Source organism: Siphateles boraxobius, unplaced genomic scaffold (assembly GCF_051911475.1).
Source record: "Siphateles boraxobius isolate OS27281-9 unplaced genomic scaffold, OSU_SipBor_1 89, whole genome shotgun sequence".
NCBI lineage: Eukaryota > Metazoa > Chordata > Actinopteri > Cypriniformes > Leuciscidae > Siphateles > Siphateles boraxobius.
This window is the reverse complement of record NW_027509218.1, coordinates 1,690,951-1,716,562: the sequence shown is the minus strand read 5'-3', so window position 1 is coordinate 1,716,562 and position 25,612 is coordinate 1,690,951. Positions and strand designations below refer to the sequence as shown.

The following is a 25,612-nucleotide window of genomic DNA, read 5'->3' as shown; positions in this document are numbered from 1 at the left end:
CTACTCCCATGGTCACACCCTCGTGGTACCAGTCCTGAGCCCGCCAGGGAATCAGGGTCTGTAAACAACCGTGATTCACCATTATGCGCAGGCTGCCTGACTGCCATGCATGGGTTGGCACGCGGCGTTTGAGCCAGTGCTGCAGTGGGCGCATGTGCAGTAATCCCATACGGAGTACTGGTAAGACCGAGAAGTTTCTGAAATTTCTTTAGAGGTGTGTGCTCGCCCACCTTGAATGAGGCTGCTAGCGTCCGCACAGAGAGCGCCCGCTCTCGTGTAAGGCCCGCTGTCATCGTTATAGAGTCGATAACTGTGCCCTGAAAGACCAAACTCTGGCTGGGGATCAGTTTGCACTTGGTTACATTGATTTTGAGACCCAGACATTCCAAATGGCCGAGAATCAAATCCCTGTGTGATAGTAGTTCGGTCCTCGACAGTGCGAGTACCAGCCAGATGTCGAGATAATTTAGCACGCGCACTCCCTGATGTCTCAGGGGCGAGAGCGCTGCATCCATGCACTTCGTGAATGTACTGGGTGCCAGGGATAGACCGAACGGCAGAACAGTGTATTAATAAGCCTGACCTGACCCGACCCTCGAAGGCGAATCTCAAGAATGGCCTGTGACGAGGGTTTATCTGAATAACCCTAATCTTTCAGAACCACCGTAAAAAAACAATCCCCCGGGCGAACTTGCGCGAGGATGTGTTTGGTAGTTAACATTTTGAAAGACCGTCTCATGAGAGCCTTGTTCAAATGTTTCAAATCTGGTATGGGTCTGAGACCGCCATCTTTTTTCGGGACTAGAAAATAGCGGCTGTAGAACCCGAGTCTTTTAGCGTGGGGGGTGTAGCTCTATCGCCCCTTTTGCTAACAGATTCCGAATTTCGGCGCGAAGAACGTGACCCACGTTGCTTCTCACTGAAGTCTTGACAACCGCCTGAAACTTTGGGGGTGTGCAATCGAATTGGAGTGGGTAACCTCGCTTTATAGTATTTATGACCCAACTCGACACATCGGGGATGGCTTGCCAGGCCAGCGCCCATGTGGCTAGGGTTTGACACACAGTTTGGGATGGGTCGCCTAACACAGGGGGGACCTGATACCCTTACATTGTGATTTGTGCACACATTGAGTGTTGGACTGACTGTATAGGCTTTTGCCTGGGGAAAAGACAGTGTAACAACTGAGAGTGGGCCGCCTCGAAAAGGGGGACCGTGAACCCATGTGTTGTGATTGTGAAATATACTCTTTTTGTGCTTTATGTGGGTCGCCATGAAAACGGCGTTTGTTTGTAGAGGCGCTTGCAAAGCAGTAGGCCTGTTTACAGTAATAAAATCTCCAGCCGCCCGAGCTGAACAGGGAGCTGTGAGAAGTGTGGCAGGTTTCTTTGAGGGTTAGTCCGGCAAGCGCGAGACACAAGCCTTCTCTTTTTACCCTCGATGCTAGGCGGTCTTCGGGCGGTCTGGCTGGATGAGGCGAAGGCGGGTTTGGGCCTGCTTGAAGCGGAGCTGGAGCATTTCGGCAGGAAGTGTCGCATAGCTTGGGACGACTTCGCGCTTCGGTGTACCTCTTCGAGAAACTCTTCACCGCCGGAACGAAGAGGCCGGACCTGGATACAGGGCAGTCGAGGAACATTGTTCTGTCCGCGTCCTTGATGTCGGTGAGGTTTAGCCAAAGATGGCGCTCGAGCACGACCAAACTAGCCATATTCCTCCTTATAGCCTGCGCTTTAGCCTGGGTAGCACCTAAGGCTAGGTCCGTGGCGCTTCGGAGGTCCCGGAACGCCTCGGGGTCTGAAGGAGTTTGGCCTGGTAGACCTGCAGCACGGCCATCGTGTGCAGGGCCGAAGCAGCCTGACCGGAGGCATAATAAACGCGTCCGGCGAGGGCTGAAGTGTTTCGGCACGGTTTGGTTGGATGAACCGTTATTTCGCCAGCCAGCAGCAGTGTTCGGGCAAAGATGAGCAGCCATGGCCTCTTCGAGGGGCGGTTACGACTCATAGCTCTTTTCCGCAACGTCGTCCACGGAGGAGAGCGGTGCGGAAAACGAAGAACCCACTCGTGCAGAGTATGGAGCTTTCCATCCCTTAGTCAGTTCTTCGTGCACCTCAGGGGCTGATTTTCCGCGAAAACGACCGGAGAGGGCGTTTGAGCAGGAGAAAGCGAGGCATGCGGGGACGTGGACCTCCATGCTCTCAGGCTGCCTTTGGCTGCAGCCTTTCTTCTTCCTCTGCCGAAGTAGAGCCGGGAAAGGAAGAGCGGGGGCGGCGTCGTCGTCTCGTGAGAGAGCTAGCCGCAGTGCAGAGATGGGCATGCTCTCACAGGCAGAGCAGCCGCAGGCAGAGAGTGCAGCCACTGCGTGGTGAACTCCCAGGCATGAGATGCAGCTCATGTGTCTATGGGCCTCGTGCAGGTATCATCCGCATGTGGCACAGGAGAAGTGAGGCATTTGAAACAACGCTTTGCGATATTAGCAGTGAAGGATACGCCGGATAACCACAGGTGAACGGCGGCAGGAGTAAACGACTTCGGTGAAGGCGTGGTCCTTGAGTGCTGCTCGCTCAGGCTGAAAGGGTTATTTCAACGGCGAAAGCTTTCAGAGGTTTCAGAGACTTGATGTTGTCGCTATAATGGTGCTTTTCGGGGACTAATATAGGCTAAGGCCGCACCCCTTGGCGGGCTCTGATGTGTATGACGTAATGCTACCTCATTGGCGCACACGTCAGAGGCGCCCGCGCCATTGGATGTGCATTTGCCGCAGCACAGCCAATGAGTGAGCCAGACACTCAAAGTGCTAGCTGTCAGCTGCAAAATGCGTTTTACATTATAGGCTTCAGTAAATTGAGGAAAAGGAGTTTCCCCACTCCGTATAGCTACGCAATATGAAGTGACCGTTCGAAAGGGAACTAACTCAGCACAGCGACTACAGAAAAGAAATAAACTAATTTAACTGGAAATAGAAAATAATAATTATAAACAAAAATAAATACTAGGAATTAATACCTGAAGGTACAAGCAGAGAAAGGCCAAATCAAAATAGAAACAAAAAAAGTCTTGAGAAACCTAGATCAAAAGACTGGAACTAGACTAGAGCAAATTCAAAAGAATAAAATGCAAAAACTAGAACTGGCAGGAAACACGGTCTAAAAGTAGACAAGCAAGAATCTTATCCACTACAAACACATGCAATGAACCAGCAGAGACATGAGGGAAAGGAGCATAATATAAAGGGACCAAAGCACATGAGGATCAGGTGAGCACAATTAGGCGTGGTAAAGGGAAACAAGTAGCAAATGGCCAACAAAAAGATAGACAAAGCCATGTGCTCAGGCACAAGATAAACAGAGAAACATTGAACAGAGACTAGACTGTCAGAGACTAGACTGACTAGACAAACAGATTGGATCTCGCATTCCCGTGGGCAAAAAAAGGATGGCTCTGGTGCAAAGTCGACCTGAAGTGGTGTTTTTTTTTTAAATACAATTTTCAGTCGGGGGATATTTTACAAATCTCACAAAATGAGGGGGATGAAGAGACTGCAAGTAGCTACTAATAATGTGGATAGATGCCGTAATGAAAACGGTACAGATAAACATGGGTCCGAGAACGTTGCCAGGTGTGGTGGGAAAAATGCACGTCCTTTACAGAAAATGAATGGTTCTGCAATCTTTGGGTGTGAAGGCAAACATTTCAGTATATTTGCGATGTACTTTGCACTCGTCTGCATCACAAAACCACACAGCTACGTGCAGCAATTTCTGGAGAGAGGAGGGTGAATAATGACAGTGGGCGGGGTTTTGTGTGACGTCCACCTGTGAATGCAGACACGATGGCTGGATTGCGTTTACATTACACAGTGAAATCAGATCACAATGTGTCACTACCTGCTATCAGGACACGCTGATCGGATAACATTCCGATCAGAAGAGCCTTTACACCACACTTGTCTTTTCAATGTGTATGTGGACAACATATATATATATATATATATATATATATATATAGCCTATATACGCATTTCATTCTATGTCTTTCAGTTTGTCAAAATAATGAAAGTGCCACTTGTTTATGTGCAAATGTGCTCAAGTACCTTGGGGAACCCCGGAGTATGACATAAAAGGAACCCTGCGATTGAATCAAGCATCTGTAAATAAAGCCAAACAATAGAGAACAATAACAACGGGTGTTTGGTGCCATGTGCATTAGGCTACTTGCAGCAATAATCTGACACTATTTTGATCTCACACTGATTAATTAGCATATTATAACACCACCTGGTGACGCCATTGACTACAGTCTTATTGTTCAACCAACATGGTTGGTTGAACAATATGATACATTATGGTACATTATGGCACATAATGTACAATTTGGTACATTATGGCACATAATGTAATAAGTATTACTCAATGTAATACAATTGTTTGTATATTTGTAATGTAATAATTTTTGTTTTGTAATGCAGCCTAATATTTTTAGTTACTGGAGCTCAAATTAATAATGATTTTTAAATTGTGGGAAATTTATTATATTATGAACTCACCAAAAACATATTTGTCATATTGTAATTTGTAATTTCAAAATAAAACCGAATATTCGATCATTTGTTTATTTAAATTAAGTTTTAACGTGCGAGGCGTTATTTTTAAAGATACGTTTACAATACAACGATGTACTAAAAACGGAAAAGTTTTTTCTTTGTACAGATGACAACGTAATCAAAACGATCTCTGCACATGGATCTGCAAAACGACTGTCACAGTTTCATTCAGTTTAAACTTTGTTTTCATTTGCACTGTTTCTCCCTGCCTTGTCTGTTGTCATGGTAGCATATTTGATTTCATCATTCAGTTCAGTTCTTGTTCGCACGTGTATTTAAGTCTCCTTGTTTCTGTTCATTGTTGTCGGGACTCGTTGATGTTTGGTTGATGTGTTACGTTACTCTCGCTCTGTGAATTTATTGAAGACTGCCATATACTCTTTGGCTGCGTTTACGGTCAGGGGATCTCTGGATAAAACGTAATTCGTTTGTAATTGTAAAACGAAAATACAGTTTTTCTGTTTTTTGTTTCAAAACGAAAAACCAAATAACCGTTTTTGGTGTCAGAATCAAAAAACGAAAAACCAATTAAAAACGGCCCGTTTTTCGTTTTTTTCCCATCATTTTATCGTTATTCCTTTTTGAACAAAGAATGAAGAGAGTCTTTGAACTTCAGTCAATTTGTTTTTCGTTTATGAACCAAAAACGGAAGTCACGTGGTCTACTCCTTTTTTGGAAGCGAAAGTAACCGGTAACACTTTCAAAATAAAAGTAGGCTAACTATAGTTACAGAAGGCCTCGAGGAGGCCGTGGCCAATCATCTCTGCCCGCCCTCCACCACCGGATGGAAAGCCAATGCTTCCCACCCCTCGAAGCCCTGCCGCACTACTTCTGCTCTCGCCGGTCGCGCCTACGCCGCCGCCGGCCAAGCTGCATCAGCACTCAATGGCGGTACTTCAGGTGTTCCAAGCTAAGCTTCTCCGCTCTATGGACGAGTATGGCCCGGAACCCGAAGCCTTTAAGGACCTACGCAGCGCAACTGATATAGCTCTGCGAGCCACGAAGGCCACCGCCCAGTCTATTGGCCGCGCCATGGCTAATTTGACTGTTCTCGAGCGCCATCTGTGGCTGACTCTGACGGAGATGAAGGACGCGGATAAGGCCCCGTTTCTCGACGCGCCTATCTCCACCAGCGGGCTGTTTGGACCGGCGGTTAAAGGTTTCGCCGAAAGCTTCACTGAGGCCCAGAACGCTTCACAAGCTATGCGCCATTTCCTGCCCAAGCGCTCCAGGTCATCGCAGAGCAGACAGAGACCGCCACAGCCGCAGCGGGCTAGAACAGCTCCCACCGCCTCTCAGCCCGCGCCTCAGGCTGACGCTCGACGCCGCTCGCGCTCCCACAACCGCAAGCCGCCTCCTGAGCGACGGGGTCCTCGGCCCAAGATTGTGCTGAACCCTGAGCCTCGAAAGCCGTCCTAGCCACAGGAATAAGAAGAGAGAGTGCGTGTCTCGCAAAAGCCGGACCACTCTCTCTGCAAAAGATCAAACATTACCCAGTCCCCTTACAGGCGGCTGGAAATGTCCATACAGCAGTCAATGGGCCAGTCACAGAGCTCGCTCACCTGCAAACAAACGCCGTTTTTACGGCGACGCACAGAAAACACAAAAAGAGTCAAAATTTTCTGCCTGTGTCACTAAGGGTTCACATGTACACAAAGTGTGCATTCCCAGATACTGTCAAAACAGTGCCAAATTCATTCCCAGCTCAGGCTGCGCGCCCCATGAATGTAGATCAAGTGCCTACGGTCATGTACGCACCACTACACACAAACACTGTTCACACAGTTATGAATTCATCCCCAGTAAAAGCGGGAAACATTATAAAAGTGACGCGTGTGCCTACCACTGTTTATGCACCCCCAATTATAAACACTGTCCTTACAGTGTCAAACACAACCCCATTTTACAGACATAGCGCGCGCTGTTGTAAGCACACACGCGCCCATTCACTCAGCTGCTCAGCGCGCGCCCGTGCCTCTGAGAGCTACGAGCTCAGGCGATTCGCTGGCCGGGTCCCTACGTCACAGCGGCCCGCCCCTAGCCTGTATTCAGCCCATATCTGTACACGCAGCGGCATGGGAAAACATTCCAGATATGCCGAAATGGGTATTGAATATAATAAAGCACGGATACTCGCTCCAGTTCGCTCGCAGACCACCACGTTTTACGACTGTGGTCGAGACGAAAGTGAGAAAGGAGTGTTCACAGGTTCTACGCACCGAGGTGCACAAACTAATAGAAAAGGGCGCTGTGGAAACTGTTCCCCCCTCTATGAGCGAGGCAGGTTTTTACAGCCGCTATTTTCTCGTCCCGAAAAAGGATGGTGGTCTCCGCCCCATCCTAGATCTCAGACACCTGAACAAAGCACTAATGATTCGCTCGTTCAGAATGTTAACAACCAAGCATATCCTCGCGCAAGTACGCCCAGGAGATTGGTTTCTCTCAGTGGATCTGAAAGATGCTTACTTTCACATTCCAATAGCGGCCGTTTCTGAGATTCGCTTTCGAGGGACAGTCTTACCAGTACACAGTACTTCTGTTTGGCCTGTCCCTGGCTCCCCGTACATTCACGAAATGTATGGACGCAGCACTTTCCCCTTTGAGACAAAGAGGAGTGCGAATACTGAATTATCTCGACGATTGGCTGGTCCTAGCACAATCAGAGAGTCAGTTAATAACACACAGATCTTGGATTATCAGCCATTTACAATGCCTGGGTCTAAGAATCAATTTTGCAAAAAGCATACTATCTCCCAGCCAGAGGATTTCTTTCCTGGGAATAGTTCTAGACTCGATGCAAATGACAGCGCGTCTCTCATCAGAGCGCGCGCTCACCATCCGGCGCCTTGCAACATCATTCAGGGCGGGCGTGCGCGCCCCCGTCAAGCGGTTTCAGAGGATGCTCGGTCTCATGGCCTCAGCATCGGCCGTACTCCAGCTAGGATTGTTGCAAATGCGCCCTCTCCAACGCTGGCTCAAGAGCCGCGTCCCTACTCACGCGTGGCATTCGGGCCATTTTTTAATCAGAGCGAACCACGGCTGTATAAAAGCCCTGACGCACAGGAAAGCCGCCGACTGGTACCAGTCAGGCGTGAGTCTGGGTGTGAACACAAGGAGAAAGATGATAACGACAGATGCCTCCAAAATAGGTTGGGGGGCCCTTTACGAGGGCAGGCCTGTCTCCGGCTTTTGGTCAAACCCGGAGAAGCGCCTACACATAAACTGTCTGGAGATGAAAGCGGTCGCTTTGGCTCTCAGAGCCCTGCTTCCACATCTAAAAAACGAACACGTCCTGGTCCGAACGGACAACATGACGGTAGTGTCGTACATAAATCGCCAGGTGGGACTCAGGTCGAGCTCCATGCATTCAATGGCCAGGAGACTCATTTTATGGTCCCAGCACAACTTACGCTCGCTGAGAGCAGCGCATGTGCCAGGCGCCCTGAACCAGGGGGCAGACATGCTATCCAGAGACAAGATTCTCCCAGGAGAATGGGCTCTCAACCCGCTGACGATTCATTGGTTATGGAAAACCTTTGGCAAAGCGGAGATCGACCTCTTCGCCTCCAAGGAGAACGCGCACTGCTCTCTCTTCTTCACGAAGAGCACGGACGCGCTTGCCCAGAGCTGGCCGAGCCGCCCCTTATATGCCTTTCCCCCGATCGCGATGCTGCCACAGGTCATCAGTCGGGTCAGGGAGGAGAAAAACGCAGTGCTTCTGATAGCCCCACTCTGGAAGAACCAAACATGGTTTCCAGATCTGATGCAAATGCAATCTGCACCACGGCCGATTCCACTGAGGCCAGACCTCCTCAGTCAGGCAAGCGGGATGATATTTCATCCCCGCCCCGACCTGTGGGCCCTTCATGCATGGCCCCTCAACGGGTTCCCAGGAACCTCACGAGCGGAGCGCTAAAAACCATCGCTGAGGCGCGGGCGCCCTCCACGAGACGCTTATATGCCCAGAAATGGAAAGTGTTCAGTGACTGGTGTAATGCCAAGGGCCTGAACCCTGAGACATGCGAGATTACGAACGTACTCGCTTTTCTACAAGGGCTTCTGGAGGGGGGCCGCACCCCCTCCACGCTCAAAGTATATGTGGCGGCCATCACAGCATCACACAACCCTGTAATGGAACGTCCATTGGGAAGAAACGACCTAATTATTCGTTTCCTAAGGGGCGCTAGGAGGATGAACCCCTCACGCCCCCCCTCAGTGCCGATCTGGGACCTAGCTACTGTCCTAGACGCTCTTCAAGGGCCCCCGTTCGAACCACTCCGAACCGTGCACCTTAAACAGCTCTCGCTCAAGACTGCGCTCTTGCTGGCACTCGCCTCGGTCAAGAGAGTGGGCGACCTGCACACGCTTTCGACTAGCGCCGCTTGCCTAGAATTCGGACCTAACGACTGCAGGGTCGTCCTTAGACCGAAACATGGGTATATTCCTAAAGTGCTCACCACTCCCTTCAGAGCACAGGTTATCTCCCTAACTGCGCTATCATCTCCAGCAGACGAACACGACGCTAATCTACTCTGCCCCGTTAGGGCTCTCAGAGTGTATTTGGAGCGTTCTGCCCTATTCAGACAGACAGAACAACTGTTTGTATGCTTTGGCGGCCGTACGAAAGGTTCCGCCGTCTCAAAGCAGAGAATCTCTCACTGGATAGTTGAGGCTATAGCGCTGGCTTATGAAGCTAAGGGACTTCAATGCCCCTGGGGAGTCAAAGCACACTCCACCAGGAGTGTGGCTTCTTCCTGGGCATGGTCGAGCGGAATTCCGATCGAGGATATTTGTGCGGCGGCAGGCTGGGCCTCACCGTCCACATTTATCAGGTTCTACAACCTACAGGTCCCGACATTGCATTCCAATGTACTATCAGAATGATACTAGTTGAACTACGAGTTCGTATCTAGATTATGTATGTGCTTGTGCCACACTGAGCGCCTTCTAGCCGCTCTATATTTTTCCCACATATAAAGCTCGCCTCTGCCGGCTAGTTGGATGATAACTTTGCTTTTCAGCTCAGGCACCTGCCTCTGGCTATCATAAGGCGAAGTTCAGCACGCACGGCGGAAAGCTACATACGCTATAGGAGAGACCTCTCGAAAGGGAACGACTCGGTTACTAAACGTAACCTCGGTTCCCTGAGAGGAGGGAACGAGTATTGCGTAAGCTGCTGTGCTTGTGCTTGGTTAGTTCGCTTCAGTCGTTTTAACCTAAAGAACTCTCATGACGGGACGCCCAATAAATAGCTCTTGGCCACGCCCATCATGGCGGGCTCTGACGCGCGCGGGCGCGAAGCGCGCTCATTGGTCGCGCATCCAGAGTCGCCACCGTCATTGGTTCGAGCAAGTTGCCGCAGCACAGCCAATGACCGAGCTTCCTTCGTTCATTGCTGTCAGCTGTGCAGCTGCAATGCGTTTTACATAAAGACTTCAATATTCTCGAGAAAAGGAGTTTTCCCATAGCGTAAGCTACTTACGCAATACTCGTTCCCTCCTCTCAGGGAACCGAGGTTACGTTTAGTAACCGAGTCGATCTGGATAACCGATCGGATTCCTGTTTCCTGCATAAATTATAGGTCTGTGGCACGACACCAGATTAAGAGTAAAGATGATACAAATTAAACAATTGCTTTCACTCACTCACTTTACTTTCAATCTCCAGTAATTAGATCAAAGTATTTTTTTTAACGAAGGAATACTTCCAAAGTTGATCATACAAAAATAACTGGGTTGATCATGTTAAAGTCACATCGATCATCTGGTTTTAAGCTTATAGCGTGCAATGACTATATTGACAGAAATGGGAGATTGATAAACATGCTGAAACAATAAAAACATTCAACATTTAAACATAAAAAAATATTCTTCTGGCAAAGCAGCGTGCAGCTCTTCATTAAGATCATGACTGACTGTATACAGGCGATCGCCTCGTTCAGATAATGTTGCAAAATTAAAATGAAAAATGACACACATAGTATCATGTAAGTCTAAATAAACTGTTTTAAAGATTGACGTTTATTGTAAGGTTTACATAAGTTTCATTTCTTGTCTAAACTGCGTCTTGCCATTATTTTCTGACAGCCACGCGGGGAGACTGGGCGGGAATTTAAATTACGTTCACCTGTGAATGCAGACACGATGTCTGGATTGCGTTTACATTACACTGAGATCCGATCACAATGCGTCCTCGACTACCTCCGAACCTGGACACGCTGATCGGATAACATTCCGATCAGAAGTGCGTTTACACTTGTCTTTTCAATGTGTATGTGGACAACATCCGGATACAGGTCACATGTTAATGCCAAGTGTAAACGCAGCCTTCATCTTCGTGTGTGTTATGATAGACATCATATCGCTATGATGTCTATGGTTATACCTACACAATCCGTGACTGACTAGAACACTGTATTATGCATGCCAGGCCAATTGTTGGCGATGTCACTTTGTAAAGAAAATCTACACGCCTGCGCACATACACATTCAATTACAGAGCATTCGCACCAACTGTGAATGCCTATAGACTAAACGTTTAGTGCAGTCACCGTTTTCACAGATTTGCTTTTTTGTAGTTTACATTGAGACGATGACAGTATCATTTTCAAAAACTTGCACTTTGAAACCGTTTTCAAAATTGCGTGTTTCCAGGCCATCAAAACGCAGTTGTTGTGTAAATGAATGGGCAAACGCATAAAAAGATTTCCATTTTAAGTTGAAAACGCTGTCATGTAAACGGCCACTGAATCACTACATTTCTGTCACCATTTCTAAGCTTATGACTAGGCAATATACACAACAAGCTTATCTTAAAGGTTGTATCAGTGATTTCAGGCCCAAAAATAAATGTCTAATCTTTCCTAATGATCCGCTAGCTGCCCGCCCCATAAGCACAGGGGTGTAGTACCAAATTTTGGGCCCTGGGTACAAACCATCTAGCTGGGCCCCCTGCCACGGACTTTTGATTGGAGCGCGGCAACTTCTCCAACGGGGTGGGGTGGGGGGGGGGAGGGTGAAGGAGACGGACTTTTGATTTGAGCGCGGCAACTTCTCCAACGGGGGGGGGGGGGACGGAGATGGAGACGGAGACGGACTTTTGATTTGAGCGCGGCAACTTCTCCAACCGGGGTGGGGGGGTGGACAGACTTTTGACATGAGCTCGGCGACTTCTAAGGGCCCCCCCCCTGCCTCGGGCCCTGGGTACTCTGTACCCTTTTTCCCCCGGCTACCACGCCCCTGCATAAGCATGCCGTCAAAAAACCTCATCTCTGTAGGCAGCGTAGGCTCTGAGATCTGCACACAAAAACAAATGGGGCAACCACCACCCAAAACCAAAATAAAGTGTTCCAACCAATCACTGACAGGTGCGGGTGTTGTGAGGTTTTGCGCTCGTGCACGGCTGGACGCGAAATCGGAGCAACACCCGCCCCTGTCAGTGATTGGTTGGAACACTGTTTATTTTGATTTTGAGTGGTGGTTGTACCCATTTGTTTTTGTGTGCAGATCTCATAGCCTAGGCTGCCTACAGAGACGCGTTTTTTGGACGGCATGCTTATGGGGCGGGCAGCTAGCGAATCGTTAGGAAAGATTAGACATTTATTTTTGGGCCAGAAATCACTGATACAACCTTTAAGGTTTTCCTTTTTTTTTTGTTGAAAACATTAAACAATGCGTGTAAACAAAAACATATACAGATCAAAAGTATTTCAGCTCAAGGAGAGCGAAAAGGGATCAAGCCCGCTAATAAAGTAGTACTGCGCCAATTATAGTACAAACGTACGATAAGACACTTGAGTTGGCATATGGTTATCGTGTTTATATTGTTTGTCATGTTCATGTTGAGAAAAACAAGAATATCCACATGCTCGGGTGAAATTTGGCTCCTCAGTCTGATAACAATAAGGTGTGCAGAGAAAGGGACACAATGATAAGCGGAGTTTCTTACAGCTTCGCATAGCAATTGTAGCAACTAGTCAGATTAAGACAACATTCTTTTTAATGTAATTTTAATTTAAAAAAAAAAAATGTTATGCTCATAACATGTTATGATATAATTATATTGACAGATTTTTTTTATTGTAAACATTAATTCACTTATCCATTATTACATGTTGCTACAGTGTTTATGATGTAATAAATTTCATATACAATAACAAATTACTTTATGTGGCAAAAATATAATAAAAAAATATTATAAGATTTTGCTTTGTATTGATTACATTATAAACATTTTATTACATTCCGATACCACAGCAGTGGTCCATTTGTGGCAACAATGCACTGTTTCAACAGAGATACTCAAAAAAGATGAGTTTTGAGTCAAAAAACAATGTAAATGTGATTGATTATACAGTATACTTATATTTAAGGTAAAATATACAGCACACAAACCTAAGTAGTTGGAGACTACACTCTCTTAGCTTTTATATTTTGGCCTACATCAAGATTTGCTTAAAATTTCACAAATTGCAAGCAAATTGTTCTCATGGGTAACAACTTCCCTCTTACTACAGGAAGCAATGGAACTGTCTAAAGGAAGGCATCTTTCAAACCAGTAATATCCTGACGCATGTATTCAAGAATTATTTGAATTTAATCTAGAATTAAGGATCGTCTAATATAGAATTAAGGATTGTCTAATATTGACATTTTTTCTGTGATATTGATTAAGGTCTCTTTTTGTGCCGCAGGAAACAGGAAACGTAATGAGTGAGGATAGGGATCTCAATCTAGGCTCACTCCCTTTTTTTTCTCACTTTGGTAATCAGATCTACTATGTGCATTGTTTTCCTGAATTCTAAGTATGTGAGTTCATTTCAGCTGATATTGAAGGTGTTTTATTACATTTTTGCATTTGGCAAATGCTTATATCCAATGCAAATTACATTGCATTTAAGGTATACATTTAATCAGTCCATGCATTCTCTGGGACTTGAACTGAACCTTTTGCTAGCACTGTTTAGGCATGGTTTGTAAGGAATTACAAACCTGCGCACATATATTCAAACGCACATACAGTAACTATAGAATCAATTCTTAATGCGCATGTGAACGCCATCAGCGTCTATCACAGGTTCGCGTTTAAAGTCTGTTTAGAGAGAACGGTGTCGTCTTAGCGGCCCCTAATTTAATAACAAACTATAATTTAGACGGAAGTGAATCAATCAAAACTAACTTTAGCTGGAAAAAACATTTTTCCAAGAACCACTATAAAACTAAACCAATCTCTGTTACCTTAAATTATATGTTTATCTCTGTAAAGCTGCTTTGAAACAATCTACATTGTTAAAAGCGCTATATAAATGAGGATGACTTGACTTGCTCTCAGATTTGAGCAACAGGAATTCTGTTTTAGGTGAAAGTATGAACTTATCACTTTTTAAAGCGTAAGCACAACACACTTACTTTGATGTTACAGGGTTATTTTGATATACTTCTGCAGTTTTTAAAAACAATTGTTGATTGGAAGATTTGACTGTTGACTGCAGAAAAGCTTTATTTTTAGGGGTTCTAGCACGAAATACTGAAATCCTATTATTATTATTATTATTTTTCCACCGCAAATCCTGGTCCTGGCGATCAGTGATTCACGCTCATGACAGGACGCCAAAAACGTTCGAAGGTTAAATAAAAAATTAAATAAATACAAAACAACAAAAGAACCACTGCTGTCAAATTATTAAATATTTGAAATTATTTAAAAAAAAATACTTTTTAAACTTTGTTTAAAAACGCTGTTTGTCCGATTTGCTCGAAAGTTGACAAAGTAGAAACTTCACAAAACGGTGCACATATGGAGAACATGTTAATTTGAAAAAACATGCCAGGTTTCTTGGATTTCTGATGCTCAGAGAATTCAGTTAAATTCTAAACTATCAATCATTTCAACTGAGAGATTAAGGCTGTAATGCTACTGTTTTCCACTAAAGAGAACCGCAGGATAAGAAATCTTTTAATCAAATCTTTCTCAGTTCTCAGCATTGTTTGATAAATGTTTTTTTTCTAAATTATGGTGCACTGGTAATATGGTTTTATATACAGTAATTAGTTTGCAAAGAAATATGTAATGCTTAGACCATTACAATATATTTTCCCAAATATTTGTTTTTGTGTGTGTATGTAAGCATGTTTAAATGGACTTACAATGGATAAATTGCTTTGCTTTAGTGGAGATTACACCATTTTAAAATGAAAGTGAGCCAATAATTGTCATTCTACTTACTACTAAAGTTCTTTTTAAATTTTTGCTTTTGCATTCATATTTAGACATTGAATAACTATAACACTTAAAATCACATTTTGTCAAAGTTGATCACTTCATTTGTACTGAGCTCTCAGTTTTGACAATTGTGCCACATAACGAGTGTGAAACCTGAAAAATGTTATACAGAGGAGATTTGCAGTAAACATACCTAGTTTATTTCAAACATCTATATCTACAACAAAATGTGTGAGCATGCTTAGTGTGTATTCAGTAGTATTGTTTAAGCCTTTCATTCTTTTGTTTATGTGATTTAGCATATTCTTGATAATGGATAATTTATGGTGTCAAGCTGTCAGCCCTAAATGTCGAGTACTCCTAAACCCTAACAGCATAGACGTTATTGAGGTCTTACAATACGTGTACTCCAATATTTGTGGCTTGCAGCTAGATTTCCTACAGTATCTGTAGCTTTACATTCACTATACAATTAAGCATGGTACAAAATTGATCGTGTATTGCATTACCATAACTGACTAAATGAGTTGTTTTATTTGTTCAGTTTTAAGATTTGTGGGTAACAATGAATCAAGGCCGTGGAAAAAAGGCAATGTGTTAAAAGATGTTTCAATCATGCTAACAGTTTCTAGTATTTTGAGCTTGAGTTCTCAGCTCGTTCAAGTGTGGTTTCTATATAATATTATCACTTTATTATATAAAACCGATAAACATGGCTTTTTCCTCCCGGGGAGCATGTGCCCAGAACACCCGAGTTCACATATTCACCAGTTTCACTGCTGATGAGTTGACATCCCTGGACTGTTAGATGCTTTAGTCTTAGGTACTTGCTAGAAATGTACATCTTGCACAGAGAGATACAAATTTTATTTCAAGTTAGACAGCACAAACACACACTCCAACTGCCAGTGGCTCACCTGGGCCTTATTCATTGAGACTACAACAAAATGAACAAAATAACATCAGATTGCAGACAAAAGAAATAAATCATTGTAATCCATCATGAACATTTGAGTGACTCTTAAGGCAAGCTTACAATACATGACTTTTGGACGGATTTGGCTGTCACAGACAGATTTCCACGGTCTGTGACAAAACCCCCAGGTCGTGGCCAAATCACTTGTTAATTATTAGCAGTGACATGATCTGAGCCAGTCTAGAGCAGTCACAGACGCTATGATAATATCCAACAGGCCACTTGATCTTTTAGTTTGTGCAATGCAACTAATCCATCCAAACACATTGCAGATGGTACAAACATTCCATCTCAAATTTCATGCATTAATTTATGTGAGAAAAGGTACATTTGTTGGAAACACTTTACAATAAGGTTCATTAGTTAACTACCTTAGTTTACATGAACTAAGAATGAATACTTCTACAGCATAATATTAATATCAACATTTACTAATACATTATTAAAAATCAAAAGGTTGTATTTGTTAACAGTTAATGCACGGTGAACAAACAATGAACCGCTAGATTTTTATTACTAACATCAAAGATTCATAAATACTGTAACAAATGTATTGCTCATTGTTAGTTCATACATTAACTAATGAACCTTATTGTAAAGTGTTACCCATTTTTTCGATGTTGGTCGAGCCTGCCTCTTGACCAAAGCTCTTTCAGTGTTGTGATCTGCTACGACAGATGACAAGAAACCATTTTGTTTACTGTGGGCACCACAGCAATTCAGGTAGTTTTGCAGTCCTGTAGTGTGAGCTTGCATTTAAACGTATAGACATTTTGCACAACACACCTTTCCATCAAAACAGGTCTCTGCACAAGGCGACCCAGAGGGCATGCACACTTCAGTAGAACACATGAAGTAAATCTGTTTGCAGGGAGGAAACACAGGAAACATCAGGTTACCTTAAAAACACATGATCAGAAGCATGATTTGGTGTCTAGTAGTTACCTCCTCGTTGAGATATTTATTGGTGGACAAATCCATGAACTGAAAGGCTTTAATCTCAAAGCGACGCTGGTACTGATTCTGAGGCAGATGTTTCACATAAAGAATGGAGGTATTGCCTGAGTCAAGAGGATTTGGGCATCTTCAGGAAAAAATCCATGGATCAGTCATGAATAAAAACCAAGGATCAATCAAAAGAAATCTGAGCTAAGCAAAACTTCTAAGTATGCATATCAAGTTCTTAGCAACCTTTATCATTTCAAAAGAAGTTTACTGAACTGAAATACAAGCAAGTTCATGGAAGTTATTGAAGTGAACTAAATATAAAAATAGAAATCAAATAGAAAATTCCACCTATAGAATTTTGAACAATTGTGCATCTACTGACAGACACATCACTTTTTACATTTAACTTTTAGCTTTTAAACTATGCTCTCACAACCAATACATTCAGTGTTCATCGGTTTAAAAATTCCACTCATTGCATAAGTGACATGATCATTTTAAAATTCAAATCTGCATCCTCAACTCAATGCAATGCTACATCAATGTAAGCATCTTTGTTTTGAATTTAAAATTTAGGTTCTTACCCCTCAAAAAGCAGAACCAGGGCACTCTTAGCAGAGCGTGGATAGGCCACACAGTAGTGAACTAGAAGAGTAGCTGTAGGTTTTGGAGATCTCAGACGCAATTCCAGATATACAGGCTTCCCCAAAAGAACATGTAGGGGCTGATGACACTGTGGATAAAACTTGGTGAAAGTCTCGTCTGCAAGGAAAAAGGAGAAAATGAAAAGAAAATATTCTAAAAATCATTATTCTGATCAACTAGAGCAACCAGCTTGACTATGGAGGGAATATTGGGACAGATTGAAATCTAAAAGTCTAAAACTAAAAGTCTAAATCTGAAACTAAAAGTCGAAGTCGAAAATGAATTTGGTATTTTGGATTGGGCATTTAGTCATTTAGGATTTAGGATTGGGAATTTGGGGATTGAGAATTGAGGAGTGTAGGCAAATAAGGAGGTGTGGGCCAAATACTGGAGGCTGGGTTTGAAATGGCTGGTGCGCAGAGGCACCTTATGGACAGCAGAGGGAGCTCCCATTGCTAAGGAGCAAACTGGCAGAGCGTCCTCTTCAAAGTGAAAGTTGTCATGCTCTACCATCCACGTTGGCTGCCACATTAAGGCCGTTTCCAGATCTGACGAAGGAACTTTGCCTGGATCCGATGACAATGCAGTGCTGAAGTGGCAACTAGCCTCTCCCTATGGAGGATCCCTATACCACTCTACAGATAAAGCATTGTGGAATTTTCAGTTCGCGTACCTACCCGAAGTGATAAAATACTGCATCAAAATGTATAGGCAAGACAAGTAGTTTGATATATATATATACACACACACACACACATATTCAAACGCACATAACTATAGAATCAATTCTTAATGCACATGTGAACGCCATCAGCGTCTATGACAGGTTCGCGTTTAAAGTCTGTTTAGAGAGAACTGTCATCTTAGCTAATTTAATAACAAATGACCATTGCGACAGAAGTGAATCAATCACAACTAACTTTAGCTGGAAATAACATTCAAGAACCACTATAAAACCAAACCAATCTCGGTTACCTTTAATTATACGTTTATCTCTGTAAAAAGCTGCTCTGAAAAAATCTACATTGTTAAAAGCGCTATATAAATGAGGATGACATGACAAGATTAACAATGGCAAAGCCAGAGCTAGCATCTTTGTTGAGACCGGCACTGGAAGTTGAAGTTATCACATAAAGTACAGTCCTCGCTCCAGCCCTGCTTCATCGCTCTGTTTGGTTTCATTACAATGGGCTCCTTAGCACTGGGAGCTCCCTCTGCTGTCCATAAGGTGCCTCTGCCCACCAGCCATTTCAAACCCAGCCTCCAGTACTTGGCCCACGCCTCATTTGCATACACTCCTCAATCTTCAGTCCTCAAATGCCCAATCCTAAATCCCCAAATTCCCAATCCTAAATCGCTAAATGATTAAATGCCCAATCCTAAATAAAAAATTCCAATCCTAAATCCCTAAATGCCCAATCCTAAATACAAAATGCCCAATCCTAAATACCAATACCAAATTCATTTTCGACTTAGACTTTTAGTTTTCAATCTGACCCAATAATCCCTCCATACTTGACAGATAGAGCTTCACCCTCAGAAATCAAAAGCTGAACTCCAAACAGTCCTTCAGAGAGCAGGAATGGAGGAAGACTGGGACTCCTAACCATGTACCCCGCACTGGCAAGCACAGGCCTGGGAAGCAAAGGATCAGCTGAATCCTTCTGGTAGCGGCATTCAACCATCAGTCTAAGGAGCACAAAATAAAGAGGAAAAATTAGACTGAAACAATCTTTACATAGCCATTTAATTAAAGCTAGCATGATACAGAAGTAGCGAAAGTGTTTTCTTCACTATTGTGGCGCATATATATATATACACACATATACACACATGAGAAACAGCTCAAACTAGAAAAAAAGGTAGGGCAGGACTTGTTTTTGTCCATGGGGAATTGGTTGATTTTACCACCCATATGAAAAAGCTGAAATCAGCTGAAAAGGAAGGTTGTTGTCCTTGTGTGTTGGTTGCGTGTCCAAACACACACTCATTTAAACTAAATATTTAATAATAATAAATTGTTAAACTAAAATTGCTCATGTGTAATGGATTCGGGGTAAAATTTTTTATATAAATCAAAATAATTATCGCTAAAAGAGACAATTTAAGTTACTACTGTGATGAAAGATTACGAAGGTTTGGAAGTTGGAACCATGCCATAAAAGACCAGGGGCCTATACAATGATGGTGGTTGAACAAACTCTGGTTTGTGTTACAGGAGGACTAGTTTAAAGTTGACAAAACCAATTCAATCATGAAGCCATTCATCAACTTCCTCGATCAACTCAGGCTTTGATCCTGAGATCATGGAGCACTTACACATGAAAGTTTGACACCAATCGCATGCCTTGAAACAGAAAAACTGCGAATCACCTCAAGAGAATCAGCAATATTCGAAGATTAAGAGATTAAAGAACATAAAGTACATAAATACCCTTACACAGCAAGAAGAAAATATCTTGCTATATCAGTGCAAGTTATGAAGTTAGTTTATACAGTTGATAAAAGGTATACAGAGAGTCAGACACGTAAACTCAGTTATTCTTTAAAGCTTTATCAAAATGATTCCAATTCGTACTTATATTATGCATTTTGTGGGTGTATACACATATATATACACACACACATACATTTAAACTAAATATTTAATAATAAATTGTTAAACTAAAATTGCTCGTGTAATGGATTAGGGGTAAAATAATTATATAAATCAAAATAATTTATCGCTAAAAGAGACAATTTAAAAGTCTTTTACTATGTAGTGACCTTTAATTTGGAGCAAGATAAACTTGGGAGTGACATTTCAGAGATGTCACTTTGGTCACAGAGAATTGATCTCCTACCTGGAACAACAGAGCGCAAGTTACTATGGCAATGAACTATGGCATTACTATGGCAATGAATAAGCCACTTTCATAGTGCCTAAAACTCAGGGCCGGCTCAGCCTAAACGGAGACATAACTGGCTATCCACCTAAACCAGCTTTATGGTATAGGCCCCTGGAATGTATATAATTTTTGTTTTTTGTAATTATCAAAGAATTTATTTTCAAATACCTGATAGGATTATCCCTGGAGATCACGCCATACTTCAGGTTGCGAACTCTGATGAGGGTTTGTACCTCAGCCAGGTAAATTGTCGTCTCACCTATGACCTGATGTAAAATGACAGCAGTTCTCATTTCTTTCAATCAACCAGTTGAATCAATGTACAAGGTAGAGCCAGCACAAGGGGGTCTAAAGTAACAAAGGGGGCGTAACGTGACGCCAGGTATACCCAGATAGAAAAAACATGTAGCCCATTCATGTAAACCTGTCGCTACTAAAACTAAACTAAAAGCTAATGAGAAAATACAGATGTCAGAGCTTTGAAAAATATTACAAATAAAACAAAAGGAAAATTGCATAAGCAAATATATTTGAAATTTGAAGTCATGTCCATGAAATAATCATTTTAAATAATCCATGTCATCATTCATTTTGACTGAGACAGTCCGGGTGAGGGAGTCACGCCCCCAAAGATGATGCTTCTAAGGAAAAATACTTACATAAGAACGTGTTCCACACTCAGTGACAGAAAATTTGAAGATGGCCAAGTCTTTGTTGGAGATAACAGGTTTGCAACCAGTCTTCCCAGCAACAATCAAGCTCATGGGGTTCACATGGAAGTTTGTGAAATCATTGTGAACCACAAACACAAAATTCTTATCAGCAGTGCATTCTGGGAAAACAAGAAAGTCGAGAAAAATGTCCAAACAAATTTTTTCATTCACAACAAGTGCGTACGCACATGGACTAACCTTAGCCTTGTTTCAACGCTAATAAATTTGGAGTATTCTAAATGAGCGATCGCATGCATTAGGTTAGATAGAGTATTTGCATACACAACATACTCAAACCGCATGTCCATAAGAGCATTCCACACACCATTTCCTTGGAAAAAAGAATCCCACCAGCAAAAATACAACAATTTTTATAGAATAGGATCATGGCAAAGGTGACATGATTCATTACATAACTTTTCTACAATACGATTGGTTGTTCATCTGTATAATCCAGCAAATCCTTATCAAAGTCACGAGTTTAAGAGAAGTTTCTAGATAATTCTATGTTTTAGAAAATGGCGGTATAACAGTAACTTAATGCAATTACTGACCTACCAAACCGGTTAATCAGAACAAAAATGTATCAAATTCAGGTGTTTTTAAAGTACAACCAACCATTTTTTTTAAAGAGGAAAATAAATAGGCTAAATTTTAAAGCAAAGAAAACCCTGACCCGGAACATGTCAAATGTATGGGTTTGTAATGCCAAACACCACCTGTAGGGAAACGACAATTTAACAATCAATATGGCAGCTGTAGAATGGAAGTCTCTCCTTTCAACTCCAAGAGGTAATTGCTTTTTGATAAGGGAATTGTCTTTTCTTCACTCAAGAACACATGTGCATAGAGGAGCCTAAGTCCCTCCCCTTCCGGTAGACCAGCATGGGACCTGATTTCAGAAAAATATTGAATGGTAGTCAATGGCGAGAGACAACAAATATTTGGATCCCGTTTGAATTGTGCCCTGAATTACACATATGATGTTTGTCAATTTAAAAGATACATTTTAAAGTCAAAAAAGTCGCAGTTTGATGTAAAACTGTTGAGGTATAAGACTGTGAAAATACGCATTTATAAAGACTACAAACCCAAAAGGCGCGCATGTGACATCATACCTTTTCTCTCAAGGAATGAAGCTAACGTCTGTCATTTTTTATATAGTCTAACGTTATAATCGTAACGTTACGCCGTCATGCCTGTGTGTTTTGTACCAGACTGCTCACATACGAGCTTGGTGACGCACATAGTGCGAGACGAGAGATGTAGTTCATTGACAGTTTTCACATACAACTAAATGTTACTCTTCTGTTTTATGACAAACTGTGACTTCATAATCATCTTTTAAATAGACAAACATCATGTGTGTAATTTAGGGCACAGTTCAGACGGAAAAAAAAGATAAGTTGTCTCTCGCCATTGACTACCATACATATTTTTTCCGAAATATGGTCCAATGAGCTGGAAGCGGAGGGACTTAACCTCTCCATTAAGTGGACCAACCTGGAGAAAAAAAAATTGCAGGACTTGAGTTAAAGATGTGCAATTCATGGTACAATTGTTGTTACTTGTAAAACTGACTTGCCTTAAAGGGTTAGTTCACCCAAAAATGAAAATTAAGTCATTAATTACTCACCCCCATGCTGTACCAACCCCGTAAGACCTTCGTTCATCTTCGGAACACAAATGAAGATATTTTTGATTAAATCTGAGAGGTGGATCACTGCTACATAGGCTGCCAGAGGGAATGAAACTTGACGGCCCAGAAAGTCATTAAAGAAAATGTTTAAATATTCCATGTGCCTACAGTGGCTCAACTATAAGTTTATCAAGCGACGAGAATACTTTTTTCCCGAAAAAAAAAAACATAATAACGACTTTATTCGACTATTCCTTTTCTTCATTGTGGGCCTGAGACGAGAGTTCAAGAGATTTCCACGACGCATGCGCGAGAACTGAGAAGAGAACGTTTTTCTTCTAATACTTCTTGTTCAGTTCTCGCGCATGCGTCGTGGAAATCTCTTGAACTCTTGTCTCAGGCCCACAAGGAATGAAAAGGAATAGTCGAATAAAGTCGTTATGTTTTTTTTTTCGGGAAAAAAGTAGTCTCGTCGCTTGATAAACTTATAGTTGAGCCACTGTAGGCACATGGATTATTTAAACATGTTCTTTAATGACTTTCTGGGCCGTCAAGTTTCATTCCCTCTGGCAGCCTATGTAGCAGTGATCCACCTCTCAGATTTAATCAAAAATATCTTCATTTGTGTTCCGAAGATGAACGAAGGTCTTACGGGGTTGGTACAGCATGGGGGTGAGTAATTAATGACTTAATTTTCATTTTTGGGTGAACTAACCCTTTAACATACACTAGTTTCTCGCATTACAGTTTTAGCTGTGAAGTATATAAGAAAGAACATACCATCCATGGGATAGTAGCACACTGAGGTCATTGCATCAAAACAGCATCCTATGGTCAGGCAGTCCTCTTGCGTTACACCTGAAGTGCTACACGACACTCTCTGATCGGCAGAGATGCTGCAGCCTTAAATGAAAACAAGAAAAGCGGAGTTAATTTGAGGAAAGCAGGACTTCAAATTAAAAGAAGTTTAAGCTGGAATGTAGCAATGCACAGTTATAAATGTTCAAGAGTGAGTTTCACGTTCACCTCCTGGTTTGCTGTTAAGCGGCAGCAGGTTTGGTGGGGATTGGGGAGATGATGATTGAGAAGGTTGTGCAGGCGGTAGTTTCGCACACGTCTGATCTGACTGCACATTGAGCCGTTTTAGGGAAGCAGCGAGACTTTGGTTTGCATCACAAGACAATGTAGAAACATCCAACTTTCCAGCTTCATTTGGATAGAGGACCCTCAGGGTATAATGGCCGTCCTAAAGACAGAACAATCAAGAGAGAAAGCTGGGTGCAACATGAAACTGCATCTGCAACTTAATATTTTAGGTAGGAAAGTATAGGGCAGAATTTAAGATTAGTTGACAGGTGCTTGGATTAAGGAGACGTGGAAAATAAGAGTGCTTGGACATCAAAAGAAAAAGACCATTTGTTTCACAGGTGCATCGTTTTTCCTTTAGAACAACATGCACTGACAGTAAACCATTTACATCAGGACCATGAATGTGTACAAAGTTAAATAGATTGTTCATCTGTCATGTGGTGTCATACATCCATGCATATCTTTTGTAAGCTTTTAACCAAACCAATCATTTGTAACTCACTTTAGGTAAAAAGTGTCTACCAATAATGTAAATCTTTCTTCTGTGAAACACCATTTTAGCAGTCAATAGGGTTCAAACTACATTGACATTCACTATGTAAAAAAAATAAACAAATAAACACAACAACAAACTATTTTTCAAAATATATTTTGTGTTTCACAGAAGAGAGAATAGCATTCAGGTTTAGAACAACATAGAAGTGAATAAATGACTACTCTAATAGCTGACTTGTGAACTTTAAGAGCAGAAATGTTTCCATAACTTTAATACCTCCAAGGTGACATGACAGCCAGTGTAATCAACAACCAAAATATTACGTCCATGGCCTTGTGTCAGAGAGTATCCACAGGCCGCTGGGGCCTCAAGCACAGATTCAATTACTGCAACACCTGGAAATATTTACGCAAAAAATTAAATGTCAATTAAAATGACATATGAAAACAAACAATTGCTATAGGCTACTAAATACTTACCCAAGATTTTGACCTTATTGAGAGAAACAGAGGGCAAAATCACTTTCATAGTATTATTATTACAGTAAACTGTCAACTCCGATTTTATTTTATGTTTACTGTTTTTAGCCAGAACTTCTGATTTATCAGCTTCACCATCAGAATAATCATAATCTACGCCTGAAAAATGATCTAAAGAAGAGATCGGCTTTGAATTCTGTAATAGAAACAAATCAATGTAGCACAAAAACAAAATAATTTGTTTCACTCCCTGCCAAGCCATGTGTGCCTACAACGCAGCAAAAGATAGGATGGAGAATAAAAAAGCAATGCTGCAAAATTCAAATAATTAAAGTTTTACTTAATTCATAGCACCTGTCTCCACCCGTTCATATAATTACCTATTCTATAGGGCAGTGGTTCTCAAACCTGTCCTGGAGGACCACCAACACTGCACGTTTTCTTTGTCTCCCTAATCAAACACACCTTATTCAACTCATCAGCTCATTAACCCATGTGATAATGAGCTGATGAGTTGAATCAGGTGTGTTGCCGCTTGGTTCTAACACCAGCGCCAGGACCGGAAGGGAGGGGCGGAGCTTACGTTCTAAACCGAGTAACGCCACCTAACGTTTTGGAGCGTGATTTGCTTAGACACGAAACAGCATACTTTTATTACACACGAAACGTCTAACTTTATACGTATGTTATAATCATACATTAAGGAACAGTACAATAAGCATTTTAAAACATTGATTTTGTGTAATATAATTGTATATAGTTATCCGTTTCATTGTATTATGAGAGTTACTTCCTGATCATGATGGTGAAAAATAATGCTTAAAACTTATGGGCATTATAATTTATAACAGTTTAATTGTTTTAGCTAAGCAGTTTATACATAAGTGTAGATTTATGAAGATAAGACCTTTGTTTTTG

The 25,612-nt window shown here is 42.2% G+C and overlaps 1 protein-coding gene across 1 annotated transcript; it reads right to left on the bottom strand.

The window, feature by feature from the left end:
• Window positions 1–15,666: 15,666 nt before the first annotated feature.
• On the bottom strand, window positions 15,667–25,261 carry LOC143731940 (zona pellucida sperm-binding protein 4). Its single transcript, XM_077222547.1, has 11 exons — window positions 24,695–25,261; window positions 24,492–24,610; window positions 23,657–23,876; window positions 23,411–23,533; window positions 20,938–21,110; window positions 20,447–20,544; window positions 18,925–19,079; window positions 17,330–17,507; window positions 16,743–16,881; window positions 16,584–16,658; window positions 15,667–15,758 (listed from the first exon to the last, which is right to left on the bottom strand). The coding sequence occupies exons 1-11, from the start codon at window positions 24,954–24,956 to the stop codon at window positions 15,750–15,752; spliced, it is 1,551 nt and encodes a 516-aa protein (XP_077078662.1). The 5' UTR covers window positions 24,957–25,261; the 3' UTR covers window positions 15,667–15,749.
• Window positions 25,262–25,612: the final 351 nt, after the last annotated feature.

Coding starts and splice junctions, on each gene's coding strand:
- LOC143731940 (XM_077222547.1), bottom strand. CDS start 24,956: ATGGCTTGGCAGGGAGTGAAACAAATTATTTTGTTTTTGTGCTACATT. Junction 23,877..24,491: donor GCTGTCATGTCACCTTGGAG/GTATTAAAGTTA, acceptor TTCTGTCTTTAG/GACGGCCATTATACCCTGAG. Junction 16,882..17,329: donor CTGGTTCTGCTTTTTGAGGG/GTAAGAACCTAA, acceptor TTTTTCCTGAAG/ATGCCCAAATCCTCTTGACT.